The sequence below is a fragment of the Lepidochelys kempii genome, chromosome 8 (genome assembly GCF_965140265.1).
Source record: "Lepidochelys kempii isolate rLepKem1 chromosome 8, rLepKem1.hap2, whole genome shotgun sequence".
NCBI classification, from domain to species: domain Eukaryota; kingdom Metazoa; phylum Chordata; order Testudines; family Cheloniidae; genus Lepidochelys; species Lepidochelys kempii.
In genome coordinates this window covers 21358902-21381322 of record NC_133263.1, presented here as the reverse complement: position 1 = coordinate 21381322, position 22421 = coordinate 21358902, and the positions used below count along the sequence as shown (strand labels likewise).

At 43.0% G+C, this 22421-nt stretch overlaps 1 protein-coding gene and 1 non-coding gene across 2 annotated transcripts in view; both read left to right on the top strand.

Moving 5' to 3' along the window:
• The first annotated feature begins 10242 nt into the window (after nucleotides 1-10242).
• The window catches only part of UBTD2 (ubiquitin domain containing 2), a 116856-nt gene continuing 104677 nt past the window's right edge, over nucleotides 10243-22421 (top strand). The window contains exon 1 of the mRNA XM_073355812.1: nucleotides 10243-10418. Coding sequence (XP_073211913.1) covers nucleotides 10349-10418 — 70 coding nt within the window. The 5' untranslated portion in view covers nucleotides 10243-10348. The remainder of the gene's footprint in view (nucleotides 10419-22421) is intronic.
• LOC140916661 (U2 spliceosomal RNA) lies at nucleotides 11634-11830 on the top strand. The gene has a single exon (XR_012160578.1). It is a non-coding gene; the product is annotated as a U2 spliceosomal RNA (small nuclear RNA).

Here is a 22421-nt window from a genome sequence, read left to right as displayed (position 1 = left end):
CTCAGTTCAGTATTTGTGAATCTTTTTCTTGTGCATTACAACAAGCTCACCACAAGGGGGAAGCTGAGTTTCATTTCTGGCTCTTTAAGAACTGAGGCTAAATCAGAAATAGTATACTTTGGCCAATAGAAAAGCTTCCACTGTGGTGACAAAACAGCACTCATTAAATATTTCATTCCAAGAACTGAAGGGGACAGGCACTGGAGTGATTGTGGGTTAAAAAAACTGATTTCAGAACAGCTCGCAGAAGTCGGAACTTGTTAAAAAGGAGAAGTGCTTTTAAAAGCAAAAGATGCAGCAAAGCTGTCATCTTTCATTTTGCTTCATGATAGTCCACAATGTCAGATGTCCTACCACTTGGTCTATCACAGTGGCATCCACCAGCTGACAGCTACTGCTTTATGGTACATTCATAGCACTTCTAGAACCAAATGATCCATCAAATGAGTTTGCAAGTTCTCAACTTCCAGTGTGGACAAGAAATTGAACCAATACTGAAATTGTGTGTATGTGCATATATAAATGTTTGGCCATACTGGATGTTCAAACTGATTGCAACTCTTTGCCCACATAAAAATAAATGTTTGACGAATATGATTTTTTACAACTTTTTTTCTGGAAGAATTAACAGTGAAATATCTGCTTAAACTGTAGGCTGATGATTTCCCCTACTTTCAAACTTCAGTGTAAAAGGCAAAAGATTTTTTAGAGCCCTTGTTCAAAATAAAGGCCCTGAGACAAGCAACTAGGAAATCCAGGTGTCTTCTGAATTAGAAAGATCTGGAGTTTCCTTATGAGATTCAAGAAGATTGTTTGTCAGCAGAGTATCTATCTACCATTGCCTCCAGTACATTGAAGACTTCTGAAAAGTGGAGATGCCTCCACAGAGGAATTTGGGGGAACTCTGTGGCATCCTGCAATAGAATCTGCCTCACAGCAGCTAGATTCCTATTGAAATGATCTATCCCAAACATTGTCATTATACATTAAACAGCTATTTTCAGCAATCTCCAGAGCAAATAAACTCTTCTCTACAGTGTTATAACAATGACACATATTGCACAATCCTCCAGCATGAAGCTTGTAAGAGTTAGAACATAAATTTTGTTGTTATGAAGGGAGAGGAGAAAACCTGCAGCTATAGCCCAGTTTTCAAACTTTACTCTTTCTCCTGGTCTCCAAATAGGGTGAGCATATTTCCCTGTGCTGAATATGGGACACCTGCTAAAATTACTCGTATTCAAGCAAGTTCAATGGCAATCAATCAGAACTATGCAGTACAAACATTCAAACTAATAGCAAGTTGACTGAGCTCCTGTTAACAAGAAATACTGTGTAGTTGGATTATTTACCTTCTTATCTTTAAGGCTTTAGGGGTCACACAGGGAGGGGTGACACACACACCCCTAGCCCCCCACACACGGAAAGGTGTCACACACGCACTCCTGTACACCTCTCTCATGAGGGGGTGACCGACCCACCTGACCCTCCCTGTCCAGCGCTATTCTCCCTCTGTGCTGGGCTGGGTCCCTGGGATGAACCTGCCTCTGCTGGTACTTGGTGCTGCATCTTTCCAAGGCAACATGTGGGGGAGGGGCATGCAGGGTCACGTGCCTCCCTCCCCAAATTTCTGCCAGGGTTCACACCAGAATGTGGCCAGCAGCAGCCTTTCAGCACTTTGCGCGAGGGGAGAGATGGGAGCTGCTTCCAGCTGCAGAGGGAGGGATGACCTGGCCTGTCTCTTTGCAGAGATCATCTCTTTTCCTGCTGCCCACCACACCTCCTTTGGCTGGAAGCAGCTTCTCCCTTCCTGCCAACACAGTGTCAAAAGGCAGCTAATACCTCCAAGCTGCTGCTGGCCACCAACATAACTCAGTCACCTCTGGCTACAGCACAGGCAGGAAGGGGTTAAGCCCTAAGGATTCATTGTGCACCAGGGCCCAGGGAACCTGGCTTCAGGGGCTTCAGTGAACCTGGCCAGAGAGGTGGCTCAGCAGGGGATGGTGCCTAGGGGACGGAGCAGCCCCACACTCCTTTGGGGGCAGGACCCAGGACTGTGGGGGGTCAGGTGAAGAGAGTGCTAAGCCCCTGCCCTGGGGCCTGATGTGGAGCCTGCAGGTTTGGGGCCTGAACAGGCTGGAAATTGATTTCCGCCCCACTCCAGAGCTTAGCTGAGGGGCAGAGAGGCTTCCCCATGCCAGCACTGCGCAGGGATTTGGCACATGCAGGGATTGGCTCCTCCTGACCAGCGCCTCAAGTGGAGGATCTTGGGCTTTCCCAGAGCACCGGCCTAGCCAGAGGCAGTGGGGGAAGGAAGGAGCCTGCCAGCCAGGCTGTTGGTGAGCTGAGCACTCCGACCTGGAGCTGGTTCTCCATAAATGCTGAGAGTGGGATGTGTCCCGCCAGGGGGGTATGGAGGAGCAGCAGGGCTGTGGGGGCAAAGAGGCAAAGCAGGGACAGGACAGCGTGGGGGGAGCACATAAAGGGCCAATAGGTGGGCAGCAGAGGTCACATGTAATTGGCCGCCATCTGGTGCCTGCCTGCACACACCAACCACTGCAGCTTGCAGCATGCAGCCAGTGCTGGCTGGAAGCGGGGCAGGGCCCCACTGGCCAAGAGGCAGCACACAGCAGGGGCTGTGCTGACGGACCAGCACAGGGAGCGGCCAGTCCTGCACACTGCATCTTTGCCCCACCACCAGCCTTGCACACACACCCCCATTGTCAGCCACTGGCCCCTCCGACTCACCACTGGTGTGCGGATGGCTGGCGAGCAGAGATCCGGCCAGCAGCAGGACCGACCAGTACAGTGGTGCTGGAACATTTTTAATAGTGGGGGTGCTGAAAGCCAGCCCCCTTACCCCCTGTCCACCTCCCACCCCCCAAAGCTGAGGCCAGGACTCCAGGGGCGCGAGGCCAGCAGCCGGGGCTCCAGACACACAGGGCTGGCAGTCGGGACCTGGGGGGCTGACAGCTGGGAGTCTGGGGGTGCTGCAGCACCCTCTGCACCCCTAGTTCCCACACCTATGCATCAGTACTGATGAGAGGGGAGATAAAATACAGGACAGTTTGCCTATTTTTAAGAAAAAGTCGGGACACCTTCAAGAGGGCTTAAACATGGGACTGTCCCTTTAAAAACGGGACGTCTGGTCACCCTATCTCCAAACATGTGGGGCTCTGTGAGTGGGAAGAGAGGCCATAGATAGGGGAAAGCTGCTCGTTGTCGCATTATCCTCTTCCAACTGCATGGGGATTTCCTCACATAAAACAAGTTGACCTTACCAGTATCTTATCTACCAGGGATAGGTCCTTTCTGAATGCAATAATGAGCCCACTGGAATGCATGGGGGCATGTCTACTGAGGGAGACATGTTAGGGGAAATGGGAGGATCAGGGAGTAGTATAGAGGCATTGGGTCTCTATGGGACATGCCTCAGCCAGCTGTGGAAGTCCTAACATCTGCTGGGTTTCCTCAAGTATTGTGGGGTCTCTGCAGATTGGGAGAATTATTTCCTTTGCAAGTTCCATGAGGATGGAGCAAATTCAGCCCACCCTGACACAATGACTTTGAAAACTCTGAAGTCTCCAGGCTTCAGGAGGGTTGTAACTTTAGCCTTCCTCTGGGGTTTTTCCATAGGTGATTGTGGTTAGATGTTCTGCTGCATGTGTGCTTTTTATATGTTCTTCCTGTGTGCTGCCCCAGCTCTGCACAGACAGCCGGCACAGCGGAACTGTGACAAGTATAGTTGGCCCAGAGACAGGCTAACTATAGCAGGTAGATATTTTGTACTGGGAGCTAGAATTCTAGAAGTTGCATCTAAATGGATGTTCTGTTTGTTATGTTGGATCATATTAAAGAAGTTCTGTATTAAAATCACAAATGAGTTTGCTTCCCCATAGTTTAAATTCCAGGATATTACTAATTGAGAGGTCTCTTGGTTTTTGGTCTCTGTTTTTTACTGTTTGTCTCCCTCTCTGTGTGAAACTTGCAAGCTGCTAATTGTGTTGGTACATCCTAAGATAGAGTCTGTTCTCAAAGCAATACTTTGTAACAACAACTATTCACACAGAGAGGGACTCAAAGCGATACTTTGTAACAACAGAAACAGCACACAGAGACTCCCTGCCCTTTTGTTGTTTTTATCTCACTTTGTTAACAACGGTGATTAAAATAGAGATAGAGGATGTATGTGGATGGATGCTTGGTATGGATAATAACTGAATGATCAGGGAGGTGCCAGCCTAAGAATCCAGTGTCGATCAGCCAAAGAAGGCGTCAAGTGGAAACAACCAGAGGACCCCCGGAGGGCAGACTGGAATCCACCCCACAGCCTCAAGGATGGGAGAACCGAAGAACAAGATAACATCTGGCAGCTTGGAGCCGCCAGGAATGTGCCATCTGCTGATTGATTCAGCAACAGCATGATGAAGCAATTCCCATAGACTGGAATAGGAATAAATTCCTATAAAAATGGACTCTAGAAACTGAGAACTTTGGGGTCTGATTCTGAAAACCAACTTTCAGGAGCATCAGATGAGCATCTGACAAGGCCCTGCTCCCTCCTCATGTCCAGGCCACCTGGCCAGGGGCTTGGCACAAGCAACTCTAAGGCTGGTAACTATTATAACAACCTTGCAGAACCTCTGTGTGTGTATATGAATTAATGTGTGAAAAAATATTAAATTGAATGGAATGTTATAGCTATAACTAACTGCTTACTATGATTCTTTCTGTATTCACAATAAATGTGGCATTTTGCCTTATTCCCTTTAATAAGATCCTGCTGTTTTTTTATTTTATTGATATAGCATGTTTATCATGCAGAAGAGGGGAACCTTCCTCATGTCCCATTTCAAAATGGGGCTACTGCCTCAGTAGGATGAGGGAAGAGAACAGTATAGAGGTAAATCTGAAAATTGTACAATACCAGATTTCCTGAAACTCTCTGGGGAGAAGGATGGTCTCATAGTTACACTGAACTGGGCTGCAGGAGATCTGGCTTCTGATCTTGGTTCTGCCACAGACTCTATGTGACCTTGGACAAATCAACTAATCGCTGTCTGTTTCCCATCTATAAAAGGGGGATCATTCTCTATCTTGCGGGGGTGTTGTATGGCTCAGATACTCTGGTCGTGAGTGCCACTGAAAAGCCTCTAAACAAATATAAAAATGCTGATGCCTCAGCCAGAAGTTTGAGTACTCATGCAATTCATCAGCATCTCATACTGGTTCCCACGCAAAGATGAATCATTGGAGAACAGGGATTTAGCATGCTGTATCATCAATGTGATGGCAAAAGCACTATCATTCGCTGCAAGCAATCTGCGAGGCCCAGGGTGGACAAGCAAGAATGGCAAGTTTGTCATACAAAATATCTTAATAAAAATTTAATCCTGTAACACACAAATCTGGGCCTTCTTGGGGCTTTATGGATGCCTCTATGCTGCACAGAAGGCTACTTGGATAGTGAGGCTTGACCTTAGATCCTCTTGCCACAAAAACACAGCCCCATAGCACTTGTGCCAAAGGAAAATTGCTCTGAGCTGTTGGCATGATAGAGTTTATGACTCATAACTGAACAATTCTGATGCCAGTTCATACCACTGTTGTGTTATACAAGTACTATTTGAAGATCAAAAGTATTTTACCACCAACATGCAGTCAACAGTTAACAAGTAATGAAGATGAGAGTTAATCCTAATCATACCCCTGAAATGTATGTATATACATACTATCTTACCTACAGACACAGAAAAATAGAGAAGTTAAGGGATTTGCCCAAGGCCTCAGAGAGAGTCTATGGCAGAGCCATGATTAGAACACCGGAATTCTTTAGTGCCCATACGAGAGCTTAGGCCATACCCTTCATAAAACGTTTCCGAACGACATATAGTACAGCCTTCAAAATAAAAATTGCATTTAGAAACAACCATTGGTCTCTCTTCCGTGGCCTATTCCCTGAATTACAAGTATATCCAGAAATATTGGGCCAGTATGATCCTGCTGTAGATTTGACTTTGGCCCACAATGGGTAGATTTACAACATTTTGGAGCATCCCAACCCAGGTCAACAGACTCAGACTAGCAGAGCTTGCACTGATGCTCTCAAACTGGCTGTACAGGCAGCTCTTTGAAGTTGCCACTTGGATGCTGAAGCCCATCCCCCTCTCTCACTGTTTAATTAGCCTACTATTAAATGCATTAATATGTTGTGTGTTTAAACTTCTTTGGATAGGCTATACCACTTCATGACCACTGAGTGGAAAGCTCTTTATGTTATGTAACCTGAATGTCTGTCTCATTTCAGTCTCATGCTCTTAGCCTGTAGAGTTAAATTTCCAAACTCTAGGGGTGGACACACAATCGATCTCAGAAATTTGTAAATTGTCATTACTTCTCTCCACGGTAGTTCTGCAATTCTGAACAAAATGTGTTGACTCTTCTAAGCCTTTCCTGAAAAGATTTGCCCTGATTATACCTATGTTCTAGGCAAACACCAAATTAAACAGAAATTTCCAAATAAGACCTAACAAGATAAGACCTAGACAACTGGGATCAATCAATATCTCCTTTGTTTTGTAGTTAATTCTTCTATACACCCAAGTACTTTGCCATCCCCTGTAACTAATGTGCTCTTTACTTTCATATTCAGTTAATATCTTCAGAGAGAGCTCCTTCCTCATGTTTACTTATCAGTCCTGAGCATCATGCTTGGTCCTGACTGAGTGAGATGCAGAGCACCTTCACCTTTCAAATCAAATGGGAGTTGAAAGTGCTCAGCATCTTGTAGCAATGGGCCCTCTGCCTATATCACACCAGTTATTTGGGATCTTAATTATTTATACATGCATTTTCTTAAAGGTTACTCAAGTTCCTTTTAAAAGTTGCAAATCCAAATAAAACTAGAAAAATGAATTTGTCAATAGATTTTTGTTCCTTTGATTTTAGGGAATTGCAGTCCCATAAACAGCTATGATTTTTTTTTTAATTATGAAAAGTATCTCTGCAATGTGTTTTTAAGCAGGTAAAATAGTTTCGTTTTCTGTTGCCTTTTTTATCAGAAAAACAGCCGACTTCTTCCCTGCACAAACTTGTAGGGATCCTAATTCTCACTCTGTTAACCAGATTTTATTTTTTTGCACTTTCTGTTTCCCCTTGAAATGTTCTGAATTACTGCTGAGTTGTTCTGAAGAGCTACAGTGCATCTGATAGCACATTTGAACCATAACTTTCAAAGCCTACTGTGATGTTGAAACTGAAATGATGCTTTTAGACATGAAACACCAAAAAACCCCCACCTTTTTTCCCACAGCACTGAAGTCAGATGTTGACTAACTGCGGTGGCGGCGGTGACTTTGAGCTTTTAATTTGAACTGATATTTTATTAACTTGGATTGAGGATTTAATAAGTAGTGGTTATTAGTGAGCAGTGTCATCTTGTGTGAATCTAAGTTATTATGAAACTACCCAAAAATTAAGGAAAACAAATCATACAACAGGAAAAAGTAAAAAATCCTTAAATAAAAAAGAAAAAAACTCTATTAGAATCTAGTCACTCATGCTATTGTCCTGATAAGACTACTGCAAAATAGACAAACCAAAATCCACCATAAAAGTGTGGCATAATAAACAGATAATATGGGGTAGAAGACAGACTGGTGTTCTTTTCTTGTGATCTAAATATAAACAAATATGTTATTCTAATCTGGAATATTGTTCACAACTTTCTGGTTCTGCATTCTTAATATTTATTCAGTTTAAAGATATCATTACATGTTTTCTTTAAAATAGCATTTTTGTTTGTAGACTCATCTGTATTCATTCCCAATAGCAAATACAAAATATCTTAGGCCAGGCTTAGCTGGTATAAATTGGTGTAAAACATAAAAATCTATTTTTACCAGTTGAGCATATGGCCTTTATACAAAAGGGTAAAGAATTTTTTCATGAGGCACTTTAGCAAAATTAATGTATTTTATTATCTAAAACACCAAACTATATAAGGAATCAGCTGTGATTAATGGTTAGAGCAAGGCAGTCAGGAGGTTCAGTTCTCCCTTTTACTGCTGACTGTTGACAATTGGTTAATTCAGTATATACTTTAAGAGTCCTCCTGGAAGAGTCCTCCTTCCTCACTAAGGCTAAACTCGCACATCGCATTCATCCACAAGTAATGCTTTCTACAATCTCTGGTTAGCTAGGAAATTCCTTCCCATCCTGGTGGACAATGACCTGCCCCTTTGTAACCACCTGTCCACACTTCAGCAGGGCAAGACACCTATGCATGAACACATCAATCCTTAGGAAGTTCCAGCTAGGACAGAATACTGCATCGCATATCCTTCAGCAACGGGAGCACATCAAATCTGTCCTCTGTTCTCCACACTGATTTCCCATAAAGTATCAATTCAAGTTGAAGATCTTGGTCCTTTTCTTCAAGGTGCACAATGGCCTGGGCCCAGGATATCTAAAAGATCACCTAAAGTTCCGGGTTGAAGACCACAATTGACAGTTCTGCTTTTCATGCAAAGTGGAACCTTCTACCATAAGGGTAAAGCTTGGCTGTGCAGAAGATGGAGTTTTCTCAAAGTCCAGCCTGAGACTGTGGAATGAACTCCCACAGGAACTAAGGACCACCACAAACCTCACCACCTTGCAAGGTGAATTTCTTCAATCTTTCTTCTGTATTGTAAACACAGACCAGCATGTATGTAAATATATCAAAACACTACTGCATGAACAGTTTTCTCCCTGGGGAGAGGGCTGAGAGAACAAACCATGTGTGACAGATGTTAGTCACTTTGCTTAATGAACTACTGAAAGGTGTCAGATACTACAGTAATGAGGATGGTATGAGAATCTTTTCGACTAGACCACAGACTAGAATTGACTCAGTGTGTGAGCTTCAGCAAGACATTTAATTTTTCTGGGCTTCAGTTTTTCATTGGTGAAATGGAGATTATAACACTTATGTATCTTGAAAATTATTTAATATTTGCAGGGTTTATTGAGATCATCAGTACAACACAATGAAAATATTGGGGGCAGTTTATACACTCATAAGTATTACAGATGTGTATCAGTATTTTACTAACATGCATTTAGTGCAATATTTCATTTGCTAAAATAAATTAAATGAAAACCTAGATAACACAGAGGGCCTGATTTAAAAACAAAAGTCAGGAGTACAACTGTACAATCAAAAATGTGTAACTAATTTATATGTGTCTGGCTGGCATGATCCCTGTCTGGCGAGCAATATATTTTGTGCACTCAAGACACCATAGTTGTACCTGTATATTAGATATGCAATTGTACAAAGAGTTTTGCACAACTTCTTGGAAATTGGGCCCTGAATCTGAGTCATAATAATAATCCTTTGCCATCTTCTAGTGCTTCTCATCTCAAATACTTTGCAAGCTCTAACGCATCCTCACAGCTGAGACTGGGTTATGGCTACCCTCTGGTGTGTTATGTCTGATTTAGAACCTAAGCTTAAACACCCTCGTGCACATGAATAACTTTATTCAGGTGAGTAGTCCTCTTGAAACTAATGGGACCACTCCGATGTGTAAAAATACTCCAATCCATGAGCATTTGTAGGATCAGGCACTTACATTCTACAGGCCTCATCATTTTCCATCTGTCAGGGGCCGAGTCCCTTATGTAGGGGATAAATAACAAATAGTCACAATGATTAAAATAATGAATCAAATTCATTATGAAGAGTAAGGCGTCCGCTTTGAGCTGAGATGCGGGGGCAGGGGGCCTGCAGGAGTGTGGACTCTGCCATGAGACAGGGAGGTTACTCTGGCTGCTGCCTGAATCTCTGAGCTTTGGGGTGGCGGAAAGAGGTGAAGTGAGAGGGCGGAGGATGACCCCAGGCTGCCCTCCATCACGGAGGGGGAGTTACCTTGGACTCCCCCAGGGTTCCTGACACAGGTGCAGGCAGGGGGCTCTCCCAGGCTGTCTCCGGGTCTGTACCACGGGTAGGGATGTGTTGTAGGTACTGGGGCGCTTCTGCCCGTGGTGGAAACAGAGATGGGGTGACGGTAACCCCAGGCTGCCCACCCTGTTCCCTACCCGGGCGGGCGAGAGGCTGAGGGGTGTTGCCCACAGGTCTATGGGCCGGGCAGGCGGCCGGGGAGACCCGCCCCGAGGCGGGGCACGTGGGGAGGCGGGCCCGGCGCAGCGCCGGGGCTGGAGGAGGAGGCGGGCCCACGCGCAGCGCAGCGCGGCGGGGCGGGCAGGGAGCAGGCGGCGGCGGCTGCTTCGGAGCCATCGCGCCTGCCCGGCCGGTGGCGGAGCTCGGGCGGGGAGCGGCGGGTCTCCGGGCCGGGCGGGCCCCATGGGCGGGTGTGTGGGCTCCCATCACGACTCCTCGGGCAGCCTCAACGAGAACTCGGACGGCACCGGAGGTGAGAGGGGCCGGGCGGGACTCCGCGCGGTCCCCCGTCCCCCAGCCCAGGGACCCCCTGGGCACCGCGGCACTCGGGCCTGAGGGGCTCTCCCTGGGGGGGCCTCGCCATGCATCGCCGCCCCTCCGGGGCCCCTCGCCCCCTGCCCGGGCCCTCCATCCCCTCCCCCCCCAGGGGTACAGTTGTTCAGGAAGGGGTGCCTGGCCCACCCCTCCTCAACGCCCCCCAGGGGTACAGTCCCCCCCGTACCCCTCCCCCGCTCTGCCCGCCCCCCCTCCCCGGGGGGCATCCCCCGAGCGAGCCTCGCCCCTCCGCCTTCACTCCAACTTCCCCGAAGTCAGCTGCCATCAGCTGCCCGGCTCCGGGCCACTAGGGCAGGCAGGGGCGTGGGGAGAAAGCAGCCCTAGTCCCCAGCCCAGGCCGCGCACTCCCTCTGCCCAGCCGCAGGGCTCAAGCTCCCCAGGAGCCGCGGGAGCTTTTAAAAATGCCCTACGAATGCACAGTTCTGCAGGGTTCAAAAGGACTTTGGGAGTGGTCCAGCTGGACCTAAGCCGCCCGCCCCCCCCTTCCCATGCCTTGCTCAGAGGCCATCCCTGAAAAGGAAACATTTTTGTCAATGTTCAAAAAAATTCAGCTTTTGTCTCTCCTCCATACAAAGCCATAATTAGCTTAAAACCCAATACCAGGCACTAGAAACTCTTCTTGATAACGTGTCCCTTCAGTGGAGATCATGCTGCACTCAAAGCAGTGTGCTGATCAGAGTGGTGCCTTGCATTTTATTTAACTTGCATAGGTTTTTATCCTATAAAGTAGTGTTTGAACTCTGTTCTCTGTCTGGGACTTACCCCCATTGTTTCAGTATATAGAAAATAATTTAGCTGGTGGGGATTATCTCCTGATTACATTGCCTTACTCTGCTTTCCAATAACAGATGGACATTTTCCCCCTGTTTAAATTGTTGGTATTAAATAGTCACTTTAGTACAATTAAGTGCTGAAGGCAGTGTGTTTTATCTATCATGTTAGTTACATACCTGTTTAAAAGGGGAGGGTGGGCAGGGAACAGTACTGCAATGTAAATAGTCTCTGTACTTAACTAGTTTCAGAGTAGCAGCCGTGTTAGTCTGTATTCGCAAAAAGAAAAGGAGGACTTGTGGCACCTTAGAGACTAACCAATTTATTTGAGCATAAGCTTTCGTGAGCTACAGCTCACTTCATCACTTCTTGGCCTTATGGCTAAGATCAAGCATAGTATCTGTTCTTATCAGTTTAATAACTGATATGTCCTTTATTTAAGGACTGTATATTAAATTGATTTTTGGAACAGGGGGATGGAATAGGAGCTTGCTCTGTCCACCCCATGCATTGACCTGGTATTACAGTGCCTCCAGGAACGGAAGGAATGCATCCGATGAAGTGAGCTGTAGCTCACAAAAGCTTATGCTCAAATAAATTTGTTAGTCTCTAAGATGCCACAAGTACTCCTTTTCTTTTTGTACTTAACTACTTGACATCTTGTTTTTTTTTTTAGGAAAACATAAGATAGAAATATGACCTATTGGGTCACCTAAATCGTCTCCCTGCCACTGCAACGTTGTTCTTGACAGTATACTATGTATTGCTTTGTTTGATCTTCTTTCCAATGACCCTAGTGATGGAGTATTTTTAGAAACGCTGTAGATTTTGTGTGTATTGCATAAAATATAAAAAGTACAGATCTTAAAAGAACTTTTTGAAGCAGCTGCCTGTTCATTTCAATGGCTCTTTGAACTATGTGTGTATCTTAAATAAACTCCTGCTGTTTTGTTTTGTTTTTTTTTAAAGCTGCGTAAGATTTAGTGTCACAATTCCCATTAAAGTACAAGGGAATTTGGTAGCTCTTTCCAAATCAACTTTTTTCTGACTTTAGGAGGGAAATGAATAGACTAACAAATTTTTCAATACCAGCCTAGGTGTGACCAGTTAACAAAGAATAGTAAGAGTTTTTAGGGGAGTGGGGAGAACAGGTTCATGTTGAAAGCCAAACAAGAAAATTTACAACAAAAAGTTGTCTTATAGCTTTTAATACTATTTACAGGCGGCCTGGATTTTTCAGCACATCCATGCAATGTCAGCCATTGTTTAGTAACTAAGCATTATGAAGTGAGGCAAAGTTGCAGAAACAGCCTTGACTGAATTTTCTCACTTTTATCTCACCTTTGATATCTAGTGGATTACATACAGTATCCACAAAATACGTTACAATTCTTCAGTGGAGGGTGTAATGCCATATCATTACACTCTCAATGGTGGTGTGTGAGGCAGGCAATTTCAATGGAATTGGTGAAGTTTAGTGTCCCAGATTTAGCTGGGAAGGACTCGCTTCTGCTTGCAGTTACACAGCATACATCACTGTGTATTTTGGGGCAAATAGCCTATTGTGCATGGGTGCATTAGCACAGCAACTAGATTTTCCAAGCCCACAATTGCAAACCACATATTGGAGTGCAGGCTCAAACTCTAAGGATTATGCACTCTGAGTCTGTTTCATGTAAATGATCTGATATTTCAGTTGAGCTGTATGGGACTGAATGAAAATATATTTATAAACTACCTACTGCTGTGTGTGTATAGTAGCCTATTTTGAAATGTGCACTTTTTTTTTTTTAAGTAGCTATAGTTAAGCTGAAAGTGCATCACAATATGTTTTTAATATACCATAATTTAACAGTCAAGATATCAAAGACCAACTTTTCTGACTCTTGGATCTAAAACTTTATAAAATGATTGTGATAAATATAAAATCTGGCTCTTGGTGTCTCAAGAGAACTTATGACTTGAGACATCTGACACTGAGCTAGGCAAAGCAGTAGAGCACATAATATAAGGAACAATCCTACTTTAGAAGGGGGATGGGCTAAATCATCTAGTAGGTCATTTCTGTCTCTAATTTCAGATTCTGTGATCTAGTACGGTGTTATCCACCTTTCAACCTGTTGCAAGTGACTAGGGCCATATCATAAACTCCAGGAAAATAGTTTAGAACCAAAACTTCAATGCTAAATGCTGCATTGCCAGTGTCTGAAATGATGATGTGATGATTGTTTGTTGCAAAGCTTTATACTGTCTCCTAAACACAGTGATACATGAAGCAACTTTTCCTAGCGATGAGACTGGTTAACCATGCTTGATCCTGGAGGACTCTCAAAGCCAGATGTTGATCTCCATTGCACCAGTCTGAATCTATAAAAACTCCAAGGAAGTTGATGGAATTTTGTTGGATTAAATCAGTGTAACTCATATCAGAATCTTCTCCTATAATCTCATGAGTTCTTCAAGCAATCACTAGCACTTTATATATCCATTGCTGCTCATTTAAGTTGCTAAAATGGCTTGATCGAATACAGTTTCGTTCTCTTCTGATTTGCTGTAGAGCAATTAGCATACTTCAAGGTCAGCAAGATATTTAAATTAGCTGGTCCTTAGGGTAAATTCATTAAGGTGTGTGGGTGTGTGTACGTGTACACAATGAGCTGGCCAGAAATATTGGCACTTCTTTTGTTTGTCATAAGTTATTCTGGAGTGCAGGCCTGAGGCCCGCTCCTGCTCCCATTGACTTCAATAGGAGGAGCAGGCTCTTAGTTAACAAAAATATCTGGTCATCAGCAGGCACTGCTGCGTCCATCCTGGAAGAGGAACTGTCTCCCCAGGGTAGCTCCAGCTTTTCCACTATTGGTACTTTTTTTTATAGTACTATAGTGTTATACAATACTTTATAATATGGAAAAATAAGCTAAGCATAAAACAAAATCGTTGCTCCAAAATGCTTACTGTGTAAAAGCTAGCAGAGGTAAACAGAGTGATATGTGGTCATTACCATAGTTGGTCTTCGTGGAATTAGGGATTTCCAGGAGAAATGTGAAAGAAGAAAAGGATGATGATTGATGTATACTAATCAGGACAGTACTCCATAAGAACCCACCAACTGATGTTCTCAGATTTCTCTTTGTTATGCCTTTTTAAAGATCATGGTGAGCTTTTACAATCCTGGGCAATGTGGGTTGGTGAGAAATTTCTCATCCCTAGCCACTCCATACGACAGGTTATTTGATCTGTTCAGGTGTGCTGTCTTCCAGTATATGAATCTGGGGTTAAATAATGGAGGGCTTCACATTTTTGTGTCTGCTTTTAGGGTTTCTAAAGATCTGCACCAAATTATGTTCAGCTTGGTTCACCATTACATAAGCATTTAGAAGAATTCTTTTTGCCAGAATGTTACATCTGGGTCCCATCCCCTCATGCAAGCTATTTTACCTTCTATCCTTTGAAATTCCCTTTTCATTTTCTTCTGGTAAGTCTGTTAAAATCTTTTCTGTTAGGCATTGTGCAATGTTAGTTTGTCTTGCCTTTCTTTTGCCTGCAAAGTTCAGCAAGACAGTTATTTGTATGGAGTGAAGAGGAGGCAAGAGATCCAACTTCTTGAAGTATGGGCACTGCAAGTCATTACAGATTAAGTCTTTGGGCTGCAGCTGTCTCTCTGCTGCTGTTCTCTTTCTGACATGATGTTAGCCTGCCCATTGGAGTTCTTGTCTTCTCCATTGGTAAAAAAAACTCCAGTAGTTGTGTTTTTACCTTTGTCTTCTCTCCTTTTGCCTGTAACTTGGGGTGACAGCAGGAACAAATAGAAGCAGGTGATTGCATGCTCAACTGGCACACTGGGATAGCTGATTGATCTGAGTGCAAATTCTTACTACAGTGCTTAATATGGTGCCATTGGCTCAAAAACACTGGAAGGCCAATTACAGCCCTTGGTCTAAACTTTGGCCTACTCCTACGGGAGTTTGTGTATTAAGTAGTCAGAGGTTTGTCTCTCACAGTCTGACCAATGCAGTAGCTCCAACCATGGTTAGCTTAGATTTTTTTAAAAAGGTCTAGTGACTGAAAGGTCAGTAGCTTTTTGGTACACACCTTTTGTATCAGAACCCATGCAAAGAGTCCTCCACTTCCATATAATGTAATCTGGCTTGTTTTAGCTATTTATTTTAAGCCCTAAACTTAAAGTTTGTGGAGGAGATGGTATGATGGGATAACATGATTTTGGCAATTAATTGATCTTTAAATTTTCATGGTAAATAGGCCCAATGGCCTGTGATGGGATATTAGATGGGGTGGGATCTGAGTTACTACAGACAATTCTTTCCTGGGTATCTGGCTGGTGAATCTTGCCCACATGCTCAGGGTTCAGCTGATCGCCATATTTGGGGTCGGGAAGGAATTTTCCTCCAGGGCAGATTGGCAGAGGCCCTGGAGGTTTTTCGCCTTCCTCTGTAGTATAGGGCACGGGTCACTTGCTGGAGGATTCTCTGCTCCTTGAAGTCTTTAAACCACGATTTGAGGACTTCAGTAGCTCAGACATAGGTGAGAGGTTTTTCGCAGGAATGGGTGGGTGAGATTCTGTGGCCTGCGTTGTGCAGGAGGTCGGACTAGAAGATCATAATGGTCCCTTCTGACCTTAATGTCTATAAGTCTAGTGTATGCCAGTACATAGAACATTTGATTTGTCTTGCTATCTAAGAAAAAAGTGCTTACTTCAGCATTCTCTACACTGTGTACCAGGTATATTTTTGTAAGAGATGGTCTTGAATTCACAGATGGCGTATACTGTTGGCTTTCATCATACTTTTTGGTGTGTCATTTTCTTTGTGAATTTTGTGAAAATATAGTATAAAAGTTGTTTTACTTTTAAAAGCTACATAGTAAGAAAAGTTTAAACATGAACTGACGCTTTTTATAATTTGCTCTAGATCTGTCATAAGAATGTTGTGGAAACTGTAAAACAGTCAGTATGTCAGAGACTTGTACAAAAATCAGTCAAACATTTCTTGTTCAGGTAGCCTAGAACTCCTGATTTCCAGGGGTGCTGAGCGTCCACACAACACCGGTTAAAACCAATGGCATCTGCAGTTGCTGTGCACAGCACTTCTGAAATCAAAACATTTTTCTTTTGAAGTAATGGGCCAGCTTAGGTTTATGCAGTTGCTTCAGTATCACTTCAGTCTTGTTTCACCAAATGAAATAAGGTGTCATCTCTTCTGTCAATAGAAGCAGACTAATTAATGCAACTGTTCTTTTCATTTGCTTGTTAGCATCATTCCCCTCCCCCAGCAATTGTTTGAGTTCAGTTACTGTTTGGGGTATAGAAATAAACAAATGTTTGATTACTCTATTTGGGGTTTCCAATGCTACATACAGCAAAATCATCCACTACTGAATATTAAATAAATACAATAAGTGAAACATTAGTGGTGCTTTAAAGATTTATGACTATAGTAGATATGGAGAGAAGGTATCACAATTAGTATTCTGTTCCTGTGAATTGAATTTTCAAGAGGATTGATCCCTTTTTATTACAGCAAAGAATATAATTTTTTTTCCTTCATAGCAATGTTGAGTAATATTTTGAGTCACAAGTTGTATTTTCCACTGAATGCATCCGATGAAGTGAGCTATAGCTCACGAAAGCTTATGCTCAAATAAATTTGTTAGTCTCTAAGGTGCCACAAGTCCTCCTTTTCAAGTTGCAACACCGTTCATGTAGTTAACGAGAACTCCACCAGTATAGTGCTCCAAACATCATAGTAAAGTGTTAATAGCTCAAGTCTTGCTCAGGTAATTTAGCTAAGAAAAATTATATGGACTTTCTGGCAAAAGGAATTCTTGTAAATATTTTTTCTCTACCTAGTAGGTACTAAGGAAGGTGAAATGATGCATGTTGGAAGTTGGTGGTTTGAGTACTTGTAAAATGTTTCCCAAGAAATAAAAATCTGATTTCATAGTAAACTGGGTCACTCCCCACAAAAATTTTGTTGCAAGTGGAAAATAGGTTCCAGATAGCTAAAGCTGATCTGGCATTGTAGTTTAAAATCAAGCTTCCGAAAATTCCTTTCATCTAATGTCCTGGTTTAAAATGAAATAAATGAAAAAAAACCCTACTCTTAAGCAGTGTTTGGTTTTTATAAGCAAAGAAAGATTGAAGTACTTGAGAGATCGTGTGTGTATAAAAGAATTCCCAGTCTCTCTCATGAACTCATCATACATTGTGTTTAAAAAGTCAGTTAAGTTCTTAAGCAATTGTTTTTCATTTACTATCTCTACTTCCCTAAAACTCATACTGTTTTGATGTAACCACTAAATTCTGTAGATTCAGACTGAGACTCACTGCCGCAGTTCTAAAACAGAGTAGACATAGCCAGTAACTTCTTGAGCATGACCTGACGCAATACCCTTTCCTCCTGCCGTGAGTTGTTGCCTGATCTGTAGGTTGCGTATTAGTTACATTGATTCTTAGTAATCCCCAATCAACACTCTGTGGTTTGGCAGGGTCTCATCAGGAGATCAGGCCTAGAGTTATTAGAATAACAATTAGTATGGGAACCCTGGTGTGCACAGGAGCAACACTCACACTGAAGAAAAACCTTTTGAATTTGCAGTAGTTTTTATTAACTCAATTAATAAAACCACAGATGCTCCAACCCAAAGAAATAGGTAAATATACTACAGAATTGTCCATACATCCAGCATCAGAGCAATCATACACTCACATCGTCTTTGTGGAGACTAGAATTGATGGGTCCATGAAGATCTTATCCTATATCTGGCATGCCAAAAGATCCCAACTGCTTAGGCGATGGTTTACCTTATTGTAGGGTCGGTGGCCACGGTAAATATTCATAAGGATGTCCAGCCTCTTTGGTCCATTACTAAATTTCCTCACCCTGATAATGTTGGGGTATTCTCATATTATAGGTTAATATATTAGTTACCTCAAAATTATTAGCATATAGATCAGTGGTTACTAAGGCAATCTTGCAGTTCAACTTCTGCTGATGTTCCTATCCTAAAATAACCAAACTTGCATTAATTGGTATTTTGCGGTTACCTGTCAGTAGTTTAGTCATACTTATCATAGGATTCTGTCTTATGCTGTCTTGTGATTTAAAGTTGCTCCTGGTTAAACTACTTATGCAAAAGCTTTATAAGTCTTATATCCATATGCTAAGCTATTGTCTTACAGGGTCAGGTGTGCGGGCTTCATGCATTAGTGCCTTATACCTATATCTTATCAAACAAATCTCTGTTATAGGCTCTAGAGGCAGCCCCCAGTACTTTTCTGTTCTTCATAGCTTTTCCAAGCATTACTCAGAGTGAAACTGGACAAAGAGGTTGGTTTCATGGCTAATATTAAGATGCTGGCAGAGGACTCCTAAAAGGGGCTAGATAAGGTGGCAGAGACTCTCCTCCAAGACTGGGAAGATCTTTCCTCTTTGATGGAGAGGGAGGAAAGTTTGTGATGGAAGGGAGCTGTCTCCCAGCAGCCAAAGGTTTTCGGGAGGGCCTTCACATTTATCAGATATATACTAGAAGGATGTGTATATTTGAGAGAACTCTTTCTTGGCCCACCCTCATCTGGGGGAGGGGGGGACAAATTATGTACTAGTATCATATGATTAAATACTTTCCAGTACTGCTGAACAGCAGCTATCAAAGTTAGACATTTTAAAATCAGCAGGTCCAGGTAACTTTTATCCCAGATTTTTAAAAGAGCTGGCTGAGGAGCTCTCTGACCATTCATGCTAATCTCAATAAGTCTTAGAACACTGGGGAAGTTTCAGAGGACTAGAAGAAAGCTACTATGCCACTATTTAAAAATGGAAAACGGGATGACCCAGGTAGCTCTAGGCCTGTCAGCCTGACATCAATCCCAGGCAAAATAATGGAGCAGCTGGTAACTGGTTTCCTTTAATAAAGAATTAAAGGGGAATCATATAATGCCAATCAACATGGGTTTATGCAAAATAGGTCTTGTCTAACTAACTTGATATGTTTTGATGAGAACTGATCTGCTGATAAAGGTAATAGTGTTCATGTAATATACTTATACTTGGTACCACACAACAGCTTCATTAAGAAACTAGAACAATACAAAATCAACGTGGCACATAGTAAATGGATTAAAAACTGGTTAAATGATAGGTCTCAAAATATAATTATAACCAGGGTAACATGGTCAAATAGATGCTTCAAGTGGAATCTTGCAGGCATCAGTTCTTTGCCCTATGTTGCTTGATATTTTTTATCAATGATTTTGTAGGAAAATCCCATATAATCATTACTGATAAATTTGCAGATGACTCAAATTGGGGGATTGGTAGATAATGAAAGAGGACCGATCACTGATACAGAGCAGTCTGGATTGCTTGGTAAGCCACAAACTAACTTTGCATTTTAGTATGGCCAAATCTAAAGTTATACATCTAGGAACAAAGAATGTAGGCCATTCCTACAGGATAGGGGATTCTATTCTGGGAAGCAGTGAGTCTGAAAAAGATTATCCACCGTGGCCCCCAAGTCAGTTGAATATGAGCTTCCAGTGCAATGCTGTGGCCAAAAGGGCTAATGGAATCCTTGGATGTGTAAACAAGGGAATGACTGAATAGGAGCGGGGACATTACATTACCTCTGTATTTTGATACTGGTGTGACCACTACTGGAATATTGTGTTCAGTTCTGGTGTCCACAAATCAAGGAGGTTGTTGATAAATTGGAGAGGGTTCAGACAAGAGCCCTGAGAATCATTAAAGGATTGGAATACATGCCTTCTGGTGAAAGACTTAAGGAGCTCAATCTAATTAGCTTATCAAAAAGAAAGTTATTGGGTGGCTTGATCACAATCTAAGCACCTACAAGGGGAACAGAAATTTGATAATGAGGGCTCTTCAGTCTAGCAGAGAAAGATAGAACAAAGTCAAATGGTTAGAACTTGAAGCTAGATGAATTCAGACTAGAAATAAGACACAACTTTTAAAATAATTATTGGAGTATCTTAGCAAAGGTTGCAGTGGATTCTCCATCATTGGAGATTTTAAAATCAAGATTGGATGTTTTTCTAAAATATGTTCTATCTCAAGCACAGCTATTGGACTTGAAATAGGAATTAATACAAGGAAATCCTATGCCCCGTATTATACAGGAGGTCAGACTAGTCAATCACAATGATTTTTTTCTGGCTTAAAAACCTATTAATCTTTCCTGTCTGCTTTGGGCTAACAAGTGGCTAGGATGTAATTCAGGACCTGAAAGATTTATACTGTGACTTTTCTCCAATTGTAGCAATACTATATTTCTGTTAATGGGAGTTGAATTAGTGACATTTGGAAAAGCTAAATTTCCTAAATACATGTTAATTAAAGTGGTACTCCATACTGGACTTCAAATTCCCGATCCCTGCATTATAGGAACAAAGTTGCTGAGCTTTTAATACAATCTTAATTGACATCTTATTATTTTTGGACACTACAGCTATGAATTTTCGCATGCCAAAAGTCTGATGACCAGAGCTACAGGTTGCTTTATGTATATATTTGGTTTTTAGAGTAGTCTGTTTTGTATACCAAAAATATAAGATTTTTATTTACTTACAATGATAATGATAAGCATTTGGCATTTATATTGTGACTTTGCAGACAGATTTGGCACCGCTGGTGATTCTGCTTGTCGGGAGCTAATACGCAGGGACTGTTCAGTTAAATTCTCTGTGGAATTGGCTGTACCACAGCAGCAGATTTTCATAGTAGTTGGATACTGTCACATGACATCACTCTGCATAAGAGCCCAGTGAACACGGCCGTCCTCAAAATTACCCTAAATCTAAAGTGAAAGGGTGTGAAATGACCCATTGCATGAGCACAAGGAAGGAAAAAACCTGGAGTCACTGACTCCAATATTTCTGCCTAGAATCGTTGTTGAATGAGACATATAAACTGTAACTAGAGACCTGAAGGAGTGAGGAATCTGCTCTCTCTCTGTTATCTGGCTGAAACCTAAGGGTATGTCTACACTACGGAATAAGGTCGAATTTATAGAAGTCGGTTTTTTAGAAATCAGTTTTATATATTCGAGTGTGTGTGTCCCCACAGAAAATGCTCTAAGTGCATTAACTTGGCGGAGTGCTTCCACAGAACCGAGGCTAGAGTCGACTTCCGGAGCATTGCACTGTGGATAGCTATCACACAGTTCCCGCAGTCTCCGCTGCCCATTGGAATTCTGGGTTGAGATCCCAATGCCTGATGGGGCTAAAATATTGTCGCGGGTGGTTCTGGGTACATATCGTCAGACCCCCGTTCCCTCCCTCCCTCCATGAAAGCAAGGGCAAACAATCGTTTCGCGCCTTTTTTCCTGAGTTACCTGTGCAGATGCCATACCACGGCAAGCATGGAGCCCGCTCAGGTAACCGTCACCCTATGTCTCCTGGGTGCTGGCAGACGCGGTACGGCTTTGTACACAGTAGCAGCAACCCATTGCCTTCTGGCAGCAGACGGTGCAGTACGACTGGTAGCCGTCCTCGTCGTGTCCGAGGTGCTCCTGGCCACGTTGGCTGGGAGCGCCTGGGCAGACATGGGCGCAGGGACTAAATTTGGAGTGACTTGACCAGGTCATTCTCTTTAGTCCTGCAGTCAGTCCTATTGAACCGTCTTATGGTGAGCAGGCAGGCGATACGGATTGCTAGCAGTCGTATTGTACCATCTTCTGCTGGGCAGGCAAGAGATGAGGATTGCTAGCAGTCGTATTGTACCATCTTCTGCCAGGCAGGCAAGAGATGAGGATGGCTAGCAGTCGTACTGTACCATCTTCTGCCGAGCAGCCATGAGATGTGGATGGCATGCAGTCCTTCTGCACCATCTGCTGCCAGCCAAAGATGTAAAAGATAGATGGAGTGGATCAAAACAAGAAATAGACCAGATTTGTTTTGTACTCATTTGCCTCCTCCCCTGTCTAGGGGACTCATTCCTCTGGGTCACACTGCAGTCACTCACAGAGAAGGTGCAGCGAGGTAAATCTAGCCATGTATCAATCAGAGGCCAGGCTAACCTCCTCGTTCCAATAAGAACAATAACTTAGGTGCACCATTTCTTATTGGAACCCTCCGTGAAGTCCTGCCTGAAATACTCCTTGATGTAAAGACACC